The 21,112-nt window shown below is 38.1% G+C and overlaps 1 protein-coding gene across 13 annotated transcripts in view; it reads right to left on the minus strand.

Annotated features, from left to right (window-relative positions):
- Positions 1-1,159: 1,159 nt before the first annotated feature.
- The window catches only part of GMEB1 (glucocorticoid modulatory element binding protein 1), a 55,349-nt gene continuing 35,396 nt past the window's right edge, over positions 1,160-21,112 (minus strand). For all 13 annotated transcript variants that reach the window (XM_077150588.1, XM_077150583.1, XM_077150589.1 and 10 more), the window contains 5 exons: positions 18,407-18,564; positions 11,531-11,662; positions 10,478-10,615; positions 6,807-6,929; positions 1,160-3,483 (listed from right to left, as the gene is read on the minus strand). In XM_077150588.1, coding sequence (XP_077006703.1) covers positions 2,783-3,483; positions 6,807-6,929; positions 10,478-10,615; positions 11,531-11,662; positions 18,407-18,564 — 1,252 coding nt within the window. In that variant the 3' untranslated portion in view covers positions 1,160-2,782. The remainder of the gene's footprint in view (positions 3,484-6,806; positions 6,930-10,477; positions 10,616-11,530; positions 11,663-18,406; positions 18,565-21,112) is intronic.

Consider the following 21,112-nt stretch of genomic DNA (forward strand, 5'->3'; position numbering starts at 1 on the left):
TCCCAGTCAATATTCTATCCCTGCACCTAGCCCATGATGATGATTTGTTTCAGGGTTTCTCACTAGAGAAGGGGGTTCTTAATTTTTTTATGCCTTTGGCCGTCTGCTTAAATCTATGGACTGATTCTTGGAATAATATTTTTGAATGTATAAAATAAAATATATAGTATTACAAAGGAAACACATTGAAGTACAGCCCTTAACTTCAGAGAACCTCTGGAGTATGAATCCCTTGAGAGCAGAACTTCATCCTTGTAATGCCAGTGCCTAGCACAAAGTCTGGCACTTAGATGGTATTTATCAATGTTTATTTAATGAATGAATAGAAAGATAAATGACTGCTGGCAAGTCAGCTTGAGGAGTGATTCACTGCAACTGTTTGTGCATATACCAATGGCTTATATTTGTCTCACTCTAACATCATCTAGACCAGGGCTGTGAGAGAACTTGCCCTCATCAGTGCCACAGCATCTAGTAATATTATCAGGCTAGTGGAAGACGAGTCACACAACAAAGCTCATGTATTTTCATTAGCTGAAATATTCAGAGAGTGAAAGTAAACTGGCTTTGTCTTAAGGAGTTGGTTCTTTCTTGACTTTGGAAGCATGATGCTCACCCTACCTTAGAAATTAACAGCTAGATTTGACGAGGAAAGAAAGGAACCTGAGCTAGTGTGTAGGTTATTTCTGGGGCTCTTCTCCTGTCCCAAATTGGTCCTGTCATCTCTGGGAAAGAGATACGTGTCCCTAAAAACCACAATGGGGATAAAATATATCTTTCCATGTTCAAGTAGTAGTTCCAGTCTTAGACAAAATTTTTGTTTTTATGTACCAACAGAAAATCTGAAGAAGCAGGAAATAAAAGCCACTTATATGGCTGAGTACTAAGCCTATTAAATATTTTGAAAAGAAAAATTAAACCCCACACAATTTTAAAGCTGGAAACCACAACTCTATGGGGTTCAGAAATCTCACCCTTAAGGCTTTTAAGATCCTCCCAAATTAGAGGGCTTCTAACTATATACAGCCATCTGAAAGCTGGCAGAAAACAATTTTCATTGACCCGACCAGGTTTCTAATATCTATTGGAAGAAACAGTACTTCAGATGGGTGCCTTCTTCTTCTTCTTTTTTTTTTTTTTAAAAAAAAGAAACTACAGGTCAAAGTTTTGCTTTTAATTAAAAAAAAAAATCCTCCCACTCCTAAGGTGTGTGCTTTCTTTTTAACCTATTTTTTCCTTTAAATTGTCTGCAGTTTCCCTATATTTTCCCTAGTGCAGTAAACAATGCAATCAAAGAAAGAAAAACCAGGGTCCACTCTTGTCCCAAACATTGAAGAGGGTCAAAGAGAGGGAATCACAGCATGTAAATGGCCCAGCTCTAAATATACAAACAACTTTTAAAAAAGAAAACAAAACAAACCCCCCTCCCCAAAGACATTATTATTGACATTCCTGGTACATTTCCTATAAGATAATGTTACAGACACAATGTTCTTTCCCAGGGAGTCCAGCTCACTCAGGAGGATACATGTACTTAGTGCCTCAGGAAAGGCTGGGGTGAAGGTGGGGATACAGGTAAGGGGTTGAATTTTCCCTGCCAAGCCTAAGGTTTTGTTTTGTTTATGAGTTCAATATTTCACAGAAACATCTATGGTATAAATCAATCTAAAAGGGGATGAAGGCAGGTAAACATCCTGTCACTGTTCTTCCAATCAACAAAAAACTGAAGAGCATGGTATCCAGTGGGGATGGATTACAAGTTGAGGGATGGAGGCCAGAACAAGAGGAAATAGCAAATGAGTGGCTATTTCTGTTCCACCAAAACTGGCAGCTGGTCTGGATAAGGAACTCCCCTGTCCTTGAAGCTATGCAATAAAAATGATGCATTTGAGCCTCACCCCCCAGACAACTACAATCCAAGAACCAGAGCAATTTTTACCACATTACACAGTTTGCAAATGAATGGACTGATTCCAATTTAGGAAGTTAAGTGCTTTGACAAGGGGATGGAGGGATGGGGTGAGCCACCAACTTCAATCCCAAAGCCTAGCTGTGGCCATCCCTGGATTTCTATTTCTTCAAAGCCACAGGCCCACTGTTGCCACTTGCTCTGTGGAACTGTACCCTTCTACTCATTAACTGCTTCTCTTCAAAACTAGTACCCACGGTTACCCATGGTGATGGCCTTCAGAGATCTTAAGAGATCGCAGTCACACTCTTAGAAGTAAGATAATTTCCTTGCCCCGTCCTCACCAAAGCACTTCCCTTTTTAAGCTGCTGTTGGTATGCTATCTTTCCCTCAAGCAAAGATCAACTTCCTTGTTCAGAGTTTTGCATCGGCTTCTGAGGGCCCTTTCTAAGACATAAAATAAAGTACCCTTTTGCAGCCACATGTGAGGGGGTTGCTTTCCAGTGCCAGATCTGTTTTCCAGAATTTGGTCAATGGACCTTCACAAAAATAAAATGACATGCATACCCATACAGACTAGCCATGGAAGAGTTTTCTAGACAGGGTTTCTGGTTATCTTCCCTTAAAGGAAATACCTTTCTTGGTGTAGGAGAATTAGAACATTGAGTGACCTACTCTCAGCTTCTGGAATGGCAGCTTGTTTTGTCCATTTCTCAGTGAGGGGATGGGAGGGACCCAACATTTTCAATTACAACAAGATTTTGTTTAAAAAAAAAAGAAAGATCCTATGTGGAAATGAGTGGACAATGATAAAAATAAACAAATAATTAAAATCCCAAACCAAAACATATCTCCTGGCCCCAAGTTCCCCAGTTAATCCTCCAAGACCACAATCTCCACATTGTGGACTTGATGCTGGTGTTCTTCCATTTCAGCCACAACTTTCTCCTCAGTCCTCAGCTCTGTCTCCAAAATTACTGCTTTGCCCTCAGTATCCTCAGCCTCTGGGTCTGGGGCTGGGTCAATCTCAATGATGGTCTGCCCATCCTCTGAGGTACTTTCAACAGCCTGGATCGCTGAGGTCAGACCGGACTCCATGGCCACCAACTCCACAGGACTCACCATGGTGGTCATGTTGCCCAGGGTACTCCCATCCTGCATGGCAGTGGAGCTTAGCAGTGCCAAGCTAGACGAAGGGTGGATGGTCACTGTGTCTGGTGAGCTGCTCTTGGCAGAGGAGACCACGGTGGCATAGCGGAAGAGCTGAGGACCAGAAGGCAATGTGTGGACAGTCACAGGGCTGGAGCCCTGGCTGAGGGTGGCCACTGGAATATTACCCATGGAAAATGACTGCCCCACTGGGGTGATGGTGATGGGTGAGATGACTGTGAACTGAGGCTGCTGGACAGGAGGCGAAGGGCTCAGGACGGTGGTAGAAGCTGGCCGCTGGAGTCGGGGCCTTTTTGGAGGTTTAGGAGTGCTCACAGGCATCAGTACCACATTTTGAACTGTCTGGGATTTCAGCCTGTGATCCTGAGCTTGCTTCTTCTGCTCTTCCAACTGCCGTTCCAATTCTATGGGAAAAGAAAACAGACCTCATACGGAGGGAAGTATAATCTCAGGACCATTAAACTGAGAATCTGAAGTCCTGGAGTAGTGTCCTGCTTTTGTCACCATGTAGCCTCAAGCAAGTCACTTCATTGTTTTCAAAATGAAGAAACTAGACTGGATGATTTTAAAAATCCCTCCAGTAACTACATTACATTTTGTGATTATAGGCAGGGCAACAGTTCAGAATCTTTTTCAGGCTATGATCCTACTATCAGTCAATCCTAAAGCCTCTCTAGCATTTTGTCATTTGTTACCAAATACAAACAAAAGACACCACTAGGTTGTCTTACAGCCTGAATATATCCTCCCTGGGTCTATAGAACAGACTAAAAATAAAAAGGAAACTAGGAATATCTGCACAATCCCTGTGGAACTTCAACAGACCTACCAAGGAGACACAATGGCAACTCTGAAAAACAGTCATTCCAAAACTGTCCTTCATGGCAGTAGCACCCTGATGAGTTGGCTGGAAAACTCCTTTACTGGTGACCAAATGGCCTCAGTCTGCCATCGGTCCAAGGAAGTCTACAGAAAGTTTCAGAGGAAGTCCCTAAGAATTACAGAACTGAAAAAGATTTTAGAATTCTAATTCATTTATTTTCAGTGAGGACCTAGAGAGATAAAGTGACTTAATTAAGGTCAGGGGCCAGGACAGAGGTCTTCTGATAGCCTACATGGTGGTTTTCCAGTCATTCTCCCTCTCTTTCAAGTGTCCAAATCAACTTTACTGACCACAGTTAAGTCCAGTTCTATAGTATAACTTCTTTATTGCTTAGTACCTGACAAGCACCCACTAAATATAGGCTACAACTGTAGAGCACTTTGCTCTCTATAGAACACCAAGGACAAAAGTCAATTCCTAGCTGGAATAAAAGGAGTAGGTATTTGAAGTAGGAATACCTTCAAAACCTATAAAATACTGCCTTTTAAAGTTACAGGTAGCTTAAAAGATCATAAAAAGAAAAAGTTATATTCATACACTGTCACCGCAACATTATAAAAGCTACTGAAGAAATTTTAGAAAATTTAAATGTCATCCCAGGAATGTCTAGGTAAGCTACTGTGTAGCAATTTGGGATAATATTATTAATATGTCATCCTGGAAAAAAACAGAAAACAAACTTTATGTATACTATGATTAAAATAATCTAAAAAATAATGTGAACAAGGAACCAGAAGCCCAAATTAAAAATGAAAAAACAGGCGCAAGGATAGTACAGTGGTAGAATACTCGCCTGCCGTGCAGGAGACCCGGGTTCGATTCCCAACCCATACATTTCCCAAAAACAAGCAAAGAAAGAAAGAAAAAACAAACATACAAAAATTCAACAAATGGTACTGCAATAATGGGCTATTCACATGGAAAAAGAATGAAATGTGACCCAGGGTATATTTTTTTTTGTAAGGGCTTAAAGTTTCAAGATTAGACAGCATTCTACTCCAGGTTTTGCTGCCAAGTAGTCATGTGGCCTCAGGTAAATCATTAATCCTCTCCGTGTCTCTACTGGGCTATATGTAAAACAGGGATAATAGCCATCCCAGCATTCTTAGAAGATCAAATGTGAAAGGGTATCTCTGAAAGCATTGGATAAACTGGGTCTAAAATATAAACTGGGTCTACAAATAAATTTAACAAATAATTTAATAAACAACCTCAGTTTCCTTTACTTACTAAGTCCTCTTTCTTCCCTTTCATCTTCATGACCAACCATAATAAATTCTACATTATTCAAATGCTATAATATATACCTCTCCTTGTTTTATATCTTTCATGACTTATCTCTTCCAAAAGCTTCTCTTGATTCTCTGCAGATAAAAGCGACTAATTCCTTTGCCCTTCCATCATACCCTCTACATGCTTCTGTCACAAAACTTGCTACCTTTGCACTTACTTGTTTCAAGGTCTGCTTCCCTCTTGAGTCCTTTTAAAGACCATGAAAGACTGAGGTGATCTTATTTAACTTTATATTTCTAAAACCTAGATTGGAGACTAGCACAAAGTACTTGATAAAAAGTTAAATTACCCATGTTCTCATAATTTCTGATCATCAAAATAATGGAAAAGGTGCTAAATAAACATCCACTAAAGGGGAGGTGTCAATAATGTAAACAAGACAAAGGCCAAGTTGTTTCTTCTGCCACCAACACTACTGGATTAATGAAGCAATCCTGCAGACATCTTAATCCTCAAAAAGATATCAGCTTCATTGTTTTTCCTTTGTATCTTTGTGCCCCCTTTATTTCCCACCACTTCACTTAGGGGTGTATGTAATAAAAAAGTAAAATCTGATATTATGTGAATTGAGAAAAAAGAAAGAAAGAATAAAGCCAGTCCCAAGAGAAGTCAACAAGGAAAAAACAACAAGGAAAAGTCAACAAAGATACCAGGATAATATCACCTAAAAAAGGTGAGAAGTGTGGGAATGTCAAATGGTGCAACCACTGTGGAAGGCAGTTTGGCGGTTCCTCAAAAAGCTGAATATAGAATTGCCATATGACCCAGCAATACCATTGCTAGGTATCTACTCAAAGGACTTAAGGGCAAAGACACAAACGGACATTTGCACACCAGTGTTTATAGCAGCGATATTTACAATTGCAAAGAGATGGAAACAGCCAAAATGTCCATCAACAGACGAGTGGCTAAACAAACTGTGGTATATACATACGATGGAATATTATGCAGCTTTAAGACAGGATAAACTTATGAAGCATGTAATAACATGGATGGACCTAGAAAACATTATGCTGAGTGAGTCCAGCCAAAAACTAAAGGACAAATACTGTATGGTCCCACTGATGTGAACGGACATTCGAGAATAAACTTGGAATATGTCATTGGTAACAGAGTCCAGCAGGAGTTAGAAACAGGGTAAGATAATGGGTAATTGGAGCTGAAGGGATACAGACTGTGCAACAGGACTAGATACAAAAACTCAAAAATGGACATCACAATAATACCTAATTGTAAAGTAATCATGTTAAAACACTGAATGAAGCTGCATCTGAGCTACAGGTTTTTTTTGTTTGTTTGTTTGTTTGTTTGTTTTTTACTATTATTATTACTTTTATTTCTTTTCTCTATATTAACATTCTATATCTTTTTCTGTTGTGTTGCTAGTTCTTCTAAACCGATGCAAATGTACTAAGAAACGATGATCATGCATCTATGTGATGATGTTAAGAATTACTGATTGCATATGTAGAATGGTATGATTTCTAAATGTTGGGTTAATTTCTTTTTTTCCGCTAATTAATAAAAAAAAAGGTGAGAAGTAACACATACCTGTCAGAGTATAAAGAAACTGCTCTTCTCCCTGCTCTATTTGGTTCCTTCTGTTGTCCAAAACCTTCTTGACTGTATCCATTAGGCCAAATGTATGTGCCACATTGTTGAGAACAGCAGCATCTATTTAAAACAAAAGACATGTCTGTCAAGTTAAAACAGAAATGTTCCACCAATTCTGTGTTGTGCTACTTACAAATATGGAACAACCCAGAAATGATGGGATTGATATATCTGTTATATCTTTGTAAATTTTTCCATATAAATACATACAATAATCAGGAAAAAAATTTTTTAATCTGGCTATAAATTCTGACTTTCGGTTTAGAAAACAATGTCACTATACTAGATAGAGATAAGTATAAATCTCAGTTTTACTCCTTGCCCATCATAGTGATATTGAGCACGGGAGTAAAGTGATCAGATAGGCAAGTCATTTCACTGCTGAAATAAATGGGACTAAAAATACTTACCCTAAAAGACAGATTAGAAGATCTGTATCATATTTTAAGTGTCAAACATGGGGGGTGGCATGCAGTATTATTATTAATATTATTTCTCCGTTTCATTTTATACAAAACTTCCTGAAAGAGTTGTCAGTATTTGCTGTCATTGCTTCCTCAACTCAGATCACTTCTACCTTTCACTCTCTTTCAATTACTTCATCCAGTTCCATGGTTTTAAATACTATGTGCATGCTGAGAGCTCTCATATGGTTATCTCCAACCCTGACCTCTTCTTTGTGTTCCAGATTCGCATATCTGTATATATGAGTGACATCTTCATTTGAAGTCCTCACAGACATCTTAATTTAAAAGTCAAAAAACAGTTTTGACTACCACTCTAAACGTGTTCCTTCCCTAGTGATCATCATCAACTCTAAATGGCATTACCACTCACTGCACAGACCAACATTTACTAGTCACCCTGGGTTTCTTTCTTCCTTCCACCCTATATCCAATCCATCAACAAGACTTGTCATTTCATATTCAAAACACATCCCTAATGTCATCACTTCTTCCCAAATCTACCACTACCATTCTAATCCATGCCACTGACATCTCTTGCCAGGACTAATTCCTATAAGTCTCCCAACTGATCTTGTTTACATTCTTGTCCTATATAATCTATTTTCCACACAGCAACCAGAGTGACCCTTTAAAAATACACATTTGATCACTTCACTCGCCTGCTCAAAATCATTATGATGGGGAAAAAAAGAAAAAAAGGGATGGGGGTCAAGGCACAGGTGGTACAGTGGTAGAATGCTTGCCTGCCATATGGGAGACCAGGGTTTGATTCCCAGCTCATGCATCTGTCCCCTCCCCCCAAAAAAGGGGTGGAAAATCACTACCATTGCTTATTATGACCTTAGAATAAAACCCAGAATTCAAGGCATATCTCTCCTCCTCTCCAACCTCATCACTTATCACCCTCCACATAGCTTGCTCTGCTGCATCTACACTGGTGTTCCTGTAATTCTTTGAACCCACCAGGCTCATTCCCATTTCTGGATCTTTGTTCCCTCTGCCTGGAATGTTCCTTCTCCTAGCTTTTCATGTGGCTAGCTCCTTCAAGCCAAGTTTCTGCTCAAATGTCACCTCCCTAAAGAGCCGTCCTTGACCACTACCTAAATAGTCACCCCAGAGTTCTGTATTACATGCCTTTTTTTATTACAAGCATGCATACTTTTAAATTTTAGAAAATATTTTGCTGTAAAGTTGTTTAAGTGTATGGTATCAAATGTACAGGTTATAAAAAAGTAACAAGAAACAACACATCTAAGTAAGAACTCACTGAAGCTTATGAGGTCTCCTCATAACCTCATTTGTGTTAGATGATTAAACATCCTTTTACATTCTGCTCAGCAACAAGTACCCTGTGAATATTCAAAATACAGCAAAATATTCAGCTAAAAGTGAACACAAGAGTTCTGGAAGCCTTTAACTAATAGGTTATGAGAATAATCTAAAATTAGGTGAATTTCTCCAATTCTCCCTCTTTATGAAAACTGCTTTCTAGCATGATATATAAAGGCAAAAATTATCTGTGAGAAAAAGCATGGCCAGACCTCAGTTCAGAACACAGTTATGGGTTAAAAAGCTGAACATGTGATCAAACTTTGTCTAGAGATATGAATGAAGCTGATCTGGATAGTACTGCAGCAAATCAGAATACTGGGTAAAGATATGGCCCGTATACTTAAATTTCAACCTCTGTCCGAGACCAAAGGGAGAGATGTGTATTTGGTGCAAAATTTATACTTTGGGTAGCACATTATCTCATTAAACTTGTATGGTCAGTTTATTTGAACACCATAATTGCATGAAATCTTGAATAGGGTTTGAGATCCTATTGGTTTGTACAGGTTAGTGTGATGCCCTGATATATCCCAGAGTCATATGGCCAGAGAACAAAAAAGTATTTGCAAAATCCACTTGCGGAACTGGGGAGAAAGGAGGAAATATTCAACATCCCCATCTGAGGAATTCCTGATATTCTCACAAGGAGTGGGGACAACCAATTTAAAAGGTTGAGCCCTCAATCTCAGGGCTTGCCCCATGAAGCTTATTCCTGCAAAAGAGAAGCTAAGCCCACTTATAATTAGGCCTAAGAGTCATCCCAGAGAACCTCTTTTGTTGCTCAGAAGTGGCTCCTATAAGTCAGCTCAGCAGGTGAACTCACTGCCCTCCCCCCTCATGAGACATGAGTCCCATTGGTGTAAATCTTTCTGGCAATTTGGGACTTGACTCCGGGGGATGAGCCAGGATCCAGCATTATGGGAATGAGAAAGCCTTCTTGACCAAAAGAGGGAAGAGAAAAATGAGACAAAATAAAGTCTCAGTGGCAGAGAGATTTCAAATAGAGTCAAGAGGTTATACTGGAGGTTATTCTTATTATATATATTGATATACCTTTTTAGTTATGGTTTATTGGAGTGGCTAGAGGAAAGTACCTGAAACTGCTGAATTCTGTTCCAGTAGCCTTGATTCTTTTTTTTTTTTAAATATGGGCAGGCACCAGGAATCGAACCCGGGTCCTCTGGCATGGCAGGAAAGCATTCTTGCCTGCTGAGCCACCGTGGCCCGCCCCAGTAGCCTTAATTCTTAAAGAAGCTATAACTATATAGCTTTTACAATGTAACTGTGTGATTGTGAAAATCTTATGTCTGATGTTCCTTTTATTCAGGGTATGGACAGATGAGTGAAAAAAAAAGGATAAATAATAAGGGGAAATAAAGGGTAAAAATTAGGTAGATTGAAATACTGTGGGTCAATGAGAGGGAGAGGTAAGGGGTATGGGATGTATGAGTTCTTTTTTCTTCTTTTTATTTCTTTTTCTGGAATAATGCAAATGTTCTAAAAATGATCATGGTAAAGAATACACAACTATGCAATGATATTATGAGCCACTGATTGTACAATATGGTAGGACTACGTGTGTGTGTATGTGTATTTCTCAACAAAAATGTTAAAATGAAGAATTCACCACACACACACAGAAAAGTTATGAACCTTGGACAAGTGATTTAACTTTATGTCCTTTAGTTTCCTCATTTGTAAAATGGGGATATTTTCCGACACCTCAAGATTGTGGTGAGGCTAACAGTACCTGCCTACAGTTGTGTGTATTCAATAAATGACCACTGTTGCTAGGATTAGTACGCCTACCTGTGACTTGGAAGGGAGTCTGGATGAGCCGTTGCTGAACTCCTCTGAGTAGCTCCTCTATTTCCTTCTGTATATTGCAGACAACCTCTTCCATCAGCCCTACATCTGCTATTCCTTTCCAGAACATCAAAGTGTCCTCTGGCATAAAAGAAACAAGAGAGAAGGTAAATGAAGGGTGTTTCATAGATATTTAGGCATGCAATGTTAAAGTCAAAATTATTTTAATTCAAAAGAATTTCCTATTGGGCCATTTCTGAGAAAAGGGTAGGAGCTTCTGGAACTCCAGCTGTCTCCCTAAGTTGGTACATAGTTATTTGGTTCCTTCAGCAGCACAGGGGCTTGGCATAATTGTCCCAATTTGTCATGTTCTCAATTTGTTAGGCCTCTGGCTACAAGGAACAGGCATCTTCCTCCAGTAAAAATATTAAATATATTCTCACCTTAGCTCTGTACGTGTGTGTGTGTGTGTGTGTGTGTATATATATATCTAAGAGAAAAGTTAAATAGGTGGGGCTATAAGCTCCTGTGCGCATAGGCTATATCTTTTCATCTATGTATCTAGCATACTCCAGCAATGGTGCCAACTAAAAATAGGTATGAATAAATATTTGTTAAACAAATTGAGAATGATGTGCAGCCTCTTCTGGTACCCTCTAAGAGAATCATCATTACTCATCATTCTCTTACATCACCTGCTACCTAACTTTTCCTTCTAACATTTTGTAGGTGGGTCTATCTAAGAACTGTGACAAAGTTGGAGGTAGTTCGGTAGGATGAAAAGCATGCACTAAACAGCTGAATTCAACTCTGACACTTATTGGTTGTGTGAGTGGACTTAGGCAAGTTGCAAAACCTCTTTGAATCGGGATTTTTTTCAACTGTAAAATGTGACTTTGCAGGGCCATTGTATGGATTAAACTAAAATGTTTGTAGTAATTAGTACTAATGTACATGAAAAAGCAAAAGTAATTAAGAGGTCTTCTGCATCTATAACAATAATGGTAATAAGGGACATAAAACCCCATAACATATCTGAGCCCCACAGGAAAGTACCTGAAATTTCCTCTGTGTCTTTCTTCATGCCCTCCTCTGTGGCCATGGTGACAGCAGCAGTGAGAGCCGAGTTCCATTCGAGCCCTGCCTCTTCCATGCTCTCCTCTGAGATAGCAATCTGGGTGATGCTACCTAAAAGCAGTCCATTGGATGTGAGCGCAGTGAATTTTTTGAAAAAGTTATAGCTATCCTCAAGTTCATACTTATAGCCTCTGAACCTCTGTTATTTTAACATTCTGGCCACTTGCCTACAGGTCCATACTTTTAAAAACTAGAATACTAGGTAAGGCAGAGTGAATATGGGATTCTCTACAGACAACCTGCCTTGCAAAAGAAAATGCTTTCTTCTTACTCTGTCTAGAAAGTGCAAGATAACATAAAATCACAAAAGGGCAATCTGCTTTCTGAGCAGGTATACTTTTGATAGAGGCTGAAGTGGGCATGATTGTCAGCTTGCATGCCCCAGGCATATCAAGGGTGAGAAGGCCTGGAATAACTTAAGAGAAACACACAGGGTTTGGCCAAAAGCCCTACTACAAGCACATTTGATACAAAATATCTAGAATATCTGAAGTGGTTGTAGCTTATTTATCAGCCTATATAATGAAAAGCAAGAAAATCGAGACCAAAAAAAAAAAAAAAAACCAGATAAGAAGAGATTCATGAAGAGCAAGTTAACAGAGAAAAAAACATTTACTATCATTGTATATCAAAATTTTAAACAAAGAAAATTAAGAAAAATCAAATTGATCTGAACAAAAATATAGGCAAGCATAGTTGCTGTGCTGGTTTGAAAGGATTTATGAACCCTAGAAAAGCCATGTTTTAAACAAAATCCCATTTCATAATGGCAGAATAATCGTTATTCAACACTGTATGTTTGAATCTGTAATTAGATAATCTCCCTGGAGATGTTATTTAATCAAGAGTGGTTGTTAAGATGGATTAGATGATGACATGTCTCCACCCATTTGCATGGGTCTGGATAAGTTTCTGGAGTCCTATAAAAGAGAAAACATTTCGGAGAATGGGAGATTCAGAGAGAGCAGAGCAGAACGACATAGCCACGAGCAGCAGAGTCCACCAGCTAGCGACCTTTGGAGATTAAGAAGGAAAACGCCTCCTGGGGAGTCCCATGAAACAGGAAGCCAGGAGAAGAAGCTAAGAGATGATGCTGTGTTCACCATGTGCCTTTCCAGATGAGAGAGAAACTTTGGCTGTATTCGCCATGTGCCCTTCCACTTGAGAGAGAAACCCTAACCTTCATCGGCCTTCCTGAACCAAGGTATCTTTCCCTGGATGCCTTTGATGGGACATTTCTATAGACTTGCTTTAACTGGGACATTTTCTCGGCCTTAGAACTATAAACTAGCAATTCCCCTTTTTAAAAGCCATTCTTTTTCTGGTATATTGCATTCCGGCAGCTAGCAAACTAGAACAAATGCTACATGTTAGAAGTATCAATAATCAAAAGGCCTAAATAAATGGAATGGCATTCCATGTTCATGGACTGGAAGAATAAATAGTATCAAGTTGTCAATTCTACCCAAACTGATTTACAGATTCAAGGTAATCCCAATCAAAATTCCAATGGCCTATTGTGAAGAAATGGGAAAGTCAATTATGACATTTATTTGGATGGGTAAGGGATACCAAATAGTCAAAAACATCTTGAAAAAGAAGGATGAAGTTGGAGGACTCACAGTTCCTGACTTTAAAGCATATTACAAAGGTACACTAATCAAAACAGCAAGGTACTGGCATAAACACAGACATATTGATCAACAGAATCAAATGGACAGTTCAGAAACAGACCTGCAGATTTATAGTCAATTGACTCAACTAGGCTACCAGTTCACTCAACTACGATAGAACAGCCTCTTCAATAAATGATGCTGGGAGAACTGGAAATCCGTATCCAAAAGAATAAAAGAGGACCCCATTCTCATACTGCATACAAAAATTAACTCAAAATGGTGAGATTAACCAGAAACAAAAGGACAAATACTATATGGTCTCATTGATATGAACTGACATTAGTGAATAAACTCTGAGAATTTCATTGGTAACAGAGACCATCAGGAGACAGAAATAGGGTAAGATATTGGGTAATTGGAACTGAAGGGATACAGAGTGTATAACGGGACTGAATGTAAAAACTCAGAAATGGATAGCACAACACCACCTAACTGTAATAAAATTATATTAAAACACTGAATGAAGCTGAATGTGAGAATGATAGAGGGAGGATGGCTGGGGGCACAAATGAAATTAGAAAGAAAGATAGACGATAAAGACTGAGATGGTATAACCTAGGAATGCCTAGAGTGTATAATGATAGTGACTAAATGTACAAATTAAAAAAATGTTTTTGCACGAGGAAGAACAAAGGGATGTCATTACTGCAGGGTGCTGAAAATAGATGGTAATTAATATTTAAAAATTTTACCTTATGTGTGAGACTAAAGCAAAAAATGTTTATTTGGTACAAAATTTATATTTTGACTAGTACATTTCCTAATTTAACTTATGTAGACAGCTTAATTGAACACCATAAATACATGGAACCTTGAGTAGGGCATGAGATTTTATTGGTTTGTCCAGAGTGATGCCCCAATAAATCCCAGAGTGATTTGAACAGTAAATAAAAGAGTATTTGCAAATTCCCCTTCGGGGAATGGTGAGAAAGGGGGAAAATTCAACTTCCCCATGTTGAATTTTTGATATTCTCACAAGCAGTGCAGACAATCAAAGCTATAGGCTGAACCCCCAATCTTGGGGTTTGCTCATATGAAACTTAAACCCACAAAAGATAGGTCAAGCCTAACTTAAAATTAGGCCTAAGAGTCACCCCCAAGAGAACCTCTTTTGTTGCTCAGATGTGGCCTCTCTCTCTCTCTCTCTCCAGCCAACACAACAGGCAAACTCACCGCCCTCCCCCTGTGTGTGTGAGACATGACTCCCAGGGGTGTGGACCTTCCTGGCAAAGTGGGACAGAAATCTTGGAATAAGCTGAGACTCAGCATCAAGAAAATGAGAAAACACCTAGAATGAGCTGAGACTCAGAATCAGGGGATTGAGAAAACCTTCTTGACCAAAAGGGGGAAGAGTAAAATGAGACAAAATAAGTGTCAATGGCTGAGAGATTCCAAACAGAGAGGTTATCCTGGAGGTTATTCTTACGCATTAAATAGATATCGCCTTGTTGGTCAAGACATAACGGAGAGGCTGGAGGGAACTGCCTGAAAATGTGGAGCTGTATTCCAGTAGCCATGTTTCTTGAAGATGATTGTATAATGAGATATAGCTTTCACAATGTGACTGTGTGATTGTGAAAACCTTGTGTCTGATGCTCCTTCTATCTACCTATCAATAGATGAGTGAAACGTATTGAATGGAGATGAATAATAGGGGGAATAAATGTTAAAATAAATTTCGAGTGAAGTGCTGGTGATCGGTGAGGGGGAGGGGTGGGGGGTATGGTATGTATGAATGTTTTTCTGTTTTCTTTTTATTTCTTTTTCTGAATAGATACAAATGTTCCAAGAAATGATCATGATGATGAATATGCAACTATGTGATTATATTGTGAATTACTGATTATATATGTAGATAAGAATGATCAAAAATTATGAATGTGTGTGTTTGGTGTTTTTTTGGTATTGTAAAAAAAATTTTTAAATTAATAATACAAAAATTAACTCAAAATGGATCAAAGTCCTAAATATAAGCATCTGGACCATAAGATTCCTAGAAGAAAATGTAGGGAAGTATCTTCAAGATGATGTGGTTGGAATCAGTTTCTTAGACTTGGATCCAAAGTATAAGTAATGAAAGAAAAAAACAGATAAATGGGACCATCTCAAAATTAAATACTTTAGTGTATCAAAGGACTTTGTCAAAAAGGTGAAAAGGCGGCCTACTCAGTAGGAAAAAATATTTGGAAACCATGTATCTGATAATGGTTTAATATCTAGAATATCCAATGAAGTCCTACAACTCAACAATAAAAAGACAAATAACTCAATTTAAAAATGAACAAATGGCTGAAAAGCACATGAAAAAATGCTCAACATCATTAGTTACTAGGGAAATGCAAATCAAAGTCACAAAGAGATATCATTTGACACCAACTAGGATGGCCACTATTAAATAGAAAACTACAAGTGTTGGAAAGGATGTAGAGAAAAAGGAACAATAATTCACTGCTGGTGGGAATGTAAGGTGGTACAAATGCTATGGAAGACAGTCTTGCAGTTCCTTAGGAAACTAAGTATAGAAATGTCACATAACCCAGCAGTCCCTCTACTAGGTATATATTCATAAGAATTGAAAGCAGGAATGCAAACAGATATCTCTACACTGATGTTCACAGCGACATTATTCACAATTGCCAAAAGATGGAAATAACCAGTCTTCATCAACTGATGAATGGATAAACAAAATGTGGTATACACATATGACGGAATATTATTCAGCAGTAAGAAGGAATGAAGTCCTAATCCATGAGACAAATAGATGAACCTTGAGGTCATTATGTTGAGGAAAATAAGCCAGACACAAAAGGATAAATATTATATGATTTCACAAATACAAACTAAATATAATGAGCAAACTCCAGGAGTTAGTATCTAGAATATAGGTTACTAGAAAATAGAATGAGGGTAGAGAATGGGGAGCTGATGCTTAATTTGTGCAGAATTTTTTTTTTTTTTTTGCATGGGCAGGCACCAGGACTCAAACTGGGTCTCCAGCATGGCAGGCAAGAACTCTGCCTGCTGAGCCACCATGGTCCACCCTGTGCAGAATTTTTAATAAGGTTGATTGTAAATGTTTGAAATGGATAGAGGTAAAAGTAGCACATGCATGTGAGTATAATTAGTAGTCTTGAATCCGTCTGTGATTGTAATTGAAAGGGGAAGTTTAGGGTTGTGTATGTCACTAGAAGGAAAGTTAGTGGATGAAACATGGAACTGTATAACACAGTGACCCCTGTTGTGAACAATGAAGGTGATTAATAGTACAAATATAAGAATGTTCTTCTATGAACTAGAACAGATGTATGTCACTATACAAGGTGTTAATAATAGGGTGGTATATGGGAAATAATACACCTAATGCAAATTATGGAGAATAGTTTTAACAGTAATATTTTAATATTCTTCCATCAATTGTAACAAAGGTACCACACCACTGCTAAGTGTCAATAACAGGAGCGTGTGAGGAGCATGTTTTTTTTTCTTTTTGTAGCAATGAAAATGTTCTAAAATTGATTGTGGTGATGAAAGCCTAACTCTGTGATTATAATGAAAGCCATTGATTATACATGTTGGATGGATTATAAGGTGTGTGAATAAAACATGCACAATAATAAAATAAAAAATGTAAAAAAGAAAAAATCAAAAGGGGTTCAAAGTGGTGACAGATGCCACAACCAGCTGGTTTCCACATTCTAAAATAAAGCTGCCAATGTGTGCATCGCATCAAGTCAAGTTTCCGGCTTTCACACCACCCAAGGCTGGAGAAGCTCTGCGTGTCAGCAGCAGCAATGGCATATTGGCAGCCAGCACCCTTGAATCAACGTGAAGAGAAGAGCACCTTGCCTCAGTAGTCATCCTCCAAAACTCTCACCACCCCCGTCTCATCATAAGAATACTTCTGACAAACCCATACTGAGGGAATCTTCAAAATCCCTGTGCAGTCCTCCTCCAACTGTCAAAGTCACCTAAAATAAAGGGAGTCCAAGAAACTCTCCCAGCCCAGGAGAGATTCAGTAGATGTGATGACTAAATGTTATGTGGGGTTCTGGGACAGAAAAGGGTCATTCGAGAAAAACTGAGGAAGTCTAAATAAAGGAAGGACTTCAGTTAATAAACAAATAACAATATAATCAAGCAAAGTACTAATTCTGACAATCAAGTAAAGGAGCTTTGGCCAAATAAAAAGGAACTAAATAATTTCAGAGCATTTTTCACTTTTCAGGTAAAGGAATCAAGTGACCAAAATTCAAACTGCTAAATGCTTTATATTTCTCTGGAAGGATTTAAATTCCAAAAGATTTGGCTTCTACTCACTCACTGGTTACTCACAGAACATTAGGGCTAGTCAGAAATCTTGAGAGGTAATTTTTAACATAATTACATGCTAACTTTTATATCCTTTACATTCTTGTGAATCTGTCAAGCCCATTTATAAATCTTCTGTCAGTAATTGAGACATATTCTCTCCAGCTGTGGTAAGTCTCCAGCAAGACTAACTGAATCCTTAAAATCTCACATGGCAGGCAGGCTCAGAAGGCAGAATTCTTGCCTGCCATGCTGTAGACCCGGGTTTGATTCCCAGTGCCTGCCCATGTAAAAAAAAAAAAAATCTCACATAACTACATTTTTCCTGGACTCTAATCTGGACCCTTTCCAGGCAGAGCACTTTGATCCTTATAACAGGGTTTCAAGAGTCCAGCCCAGCCAATGATGTATTGTCATGGATACACTTCAGTTCAATGGCTAGGAAAATATTCATTATTCTAATCTATCTTCCTGCCTTGGCTACAAGTAGAACAGCAGAGTCTAAGTTCAACACAGATAGGCCTACTAACATCAAAGCAGTCACTGAATAACTATTATAACTACTGAACCATATGTCTAGTGCTTACCATATGTTGTATGAAAGAAATGAGGAAAGGAGTCTAAGCATAAGGACTTGCTTGGGAGAAAACAAGAGGTCTGTTTCCAAAACATGGAATCCCACCCAAGTTTTCCATACCTTACAAAAATGTTCAATGACACAAGAATTGAAATTATGGAACAAAAAGGAGAAATGGGAAGAAAAAGTGCTGCTGAAAAACACTGGGTTTTCAGGTGGTTTCCTACCCCCTACCATCGGCCGAAGTGGGTGTCTGCACCACACTTGTCTGCTGTCCTGGCACTGGAGCTCTTGCACTGCTGATCAGAAGATCGAATTTGGTGCTTCTGCAGGTATTGGAGCAAACCTTGTCATGTTGGTAAAAGTCAATCTGACCAGAATCCATCATTTTCCTGTGCAAAGGGAGACAAGAAGTACCAGTTCAGCCTCCACTTCATCTAGAGGGAACTAGGCCTCAGCGATAAACACTGTTGAGTCTATTCTGTTGATTCGTGAAACTCGATAGTATTAAGAGTCATTAGGTTGCAAAAATTCTAACTGGAGTTATAAAGTTTTCACTGGTCCTACCCACATGTACGAATACTCCTCTTCCCTCCCTTGTATTCACATTATGGATACTCAGTTCTATGTCCTGTTATCACTAATCTTTAGATATATACTCCTGACAATGGTTGAGCTTCCTCATAGACTCTCATTGAAACCCATCCTGAAAGAGGAAAAGACTAGTTCATATTCCCATACAACTGAGAAATGCTGCAGATGAATTACAGTTTTGTGATGAGAGTCTGATATATTAGTATTCTTAGACAAACAAGGTCTGTTGCTACTTTCAGAGATAAATTCAGAGATTTTTTTCATTTAAAATAGATAACTACCAAGTCTCCTATAAATAGAAAACAAAGCTGATTATACTAAACTTTCACTAGAAATTATCCCAAAAAGTGGATCTACCAGATGTTGTTATTATGGTCGAAGAACAAAAACATGAGGTATTTTAATTATAGTAGACTGTGTTATAATGTCATTTTGTTTTCACTAAAGATTTTTTTTTTTTTTTTTTAGGGAGGAAGGGAAGGAAAGACAGAGAGAAGGAAGGAAGGATGGAAGGAAGGAAGGAAGAAAGGGAAACATCTTTTTAAACATTTTCTTGTTTTATTGTATTTTGTTTGTTTGTTTGTTTTTTACATGGGCTGGGGCCGGGAATCGAACCGAGGTCCTCCGGCATGGCAGGCAAGCACTTTGCCCGCTGAGCCACCGCGGCCCGCCCTGTTTTCACTAAAGATTTTTTAGGCATTCTGATTTCTCTCTAGATTTGGGGAAATTTGGTATATGCTTGTCTTTCTGGTCAAATAAATCAGATCAAGAACAATAAAAATGAAGGTTAAAGGTATCCCTCCCCACTTTTATTCAACTACTGTTTGTCCAAACAAACTATCTGGAAAAAAACTTTTTTAATAATGTTTATGTGTCTCTCACTATAAGCATAATATGTGAAACAAAATTTAACATATCTGTGGAAAATACAGAAAACTATAAAGAAGAAAACAACTACCCTTTAAAAAAAATCCTGAAAGAATAGTCTCTTCAACAAATGGTGTTGGGAAAACCTGATAACCACATGCAAAACAATGATGCTGGACCCTTCCTGCACAAAATAAATACAAAAGCTAAAACCATAAAACTCTTAGATGATAACATAGGGGCAAATCATCACGATCAGGGACTCAGCAATAGATTCTTAGATATGGCATCAAAAGCACAAGCAACAAAAGATACAAGTAAATTCAACTTCATTAAAATAAAAAATGTTTGCATATCAAAGGATATTATCAAGAAACTAAAAAGACAACCAATGGAATGAGAAAATATGGCTGTAAATATATCAGATAAGTGCATAATAATCAGAATAGTTAAATAACTTTTACAATGCAACAACAAAAAGACAATCCAATTTAAAAACGGGCAAATGATACAAAGGTTCCATGCACTAGGGTAACTTTCCAGAAACCTACAACCTCCAGATGAATCCCTGGACCAGATACGTCCTGAAACCTAGAGGGGCCAGCCTCTCCAGAACATCAGCTAGTTCCATCTCCCCACCCCATATTATTGACGGCACCTTCCAACGTGAAAAAGTTAGAATGGGAATAGCCCAAATACCCCAAAAGAGTGGGAAAAAGATAAAAGTGATGGTGTGGTTATACAGAGAAGGTAGTGTTTAACAAATAAATATGATTGCTGAATCATTATATTGATATTTCTTTTAGTCTCCAGTATTGTAGAGCAGCTAGAAGTAAAAACCTAAAATTGTGGTATTGTAATCGATACCAAACTCTGAAATCTGTTCTACAACTAATTGTTGCAATGTGCTTTGAAATATATTGCTTTTTTGTATATGTTATTTTTCACACAAAAAAGTAGATTGTGATGATAAAAAAATATTTATTCCTTCTAGCCTTCAGTGTTTTGGAACAGCTAGAAGGAAAAATCTGAGATAATGGTATGGTAGTCCATGACAAACTCTGGGATCTGTCCTGTAATTACTTGTTGAAGAGTGCTTTGAAAACTATTGCTTTTTCTTTCTTTGCTTTGTATATATGCTATATTATACAATAAAAAAGTTAAAAGAAAAGGACAAATGACTTGAATAGACATTTCTCCAAAGAAGATAAACAAACGGCCAATAAACATATGAAAAGATGTTCAACATCATTAGCCATAAAGGGAAATTCAAATTGAAACCACAATGAGATATCACTTCATGCCCACTAGAATGGCTATTATTGAAAAAAAAAGGAATGTAATAAGTGTTTGAGAGGAAATAGGGAAATAGGAACTCTAATGCATTGATGGGAATGAAAAATGGTACAGCCAAAGTGGAAAGCAACATCGTAGTTTCTCAGAAAGTTAAGTACAGAATTAACTCATGAGCTGGTTTGA

The sequence above is a fragment of the Tamandua tetradactyla genome, chromosome 2, assembly GCF_023851605.1.
Source record: "Tamandua tetradactyla isolate mTamTet1 chromosome 2, mTamTet1.pri, whole genome shotgun sequence".
NCBI lineage: Eukaryota > Metazoa > Chordata > Mammalia > Pilosa > Myrmecophagidae > Tamandua > Tamandua tetradactyla.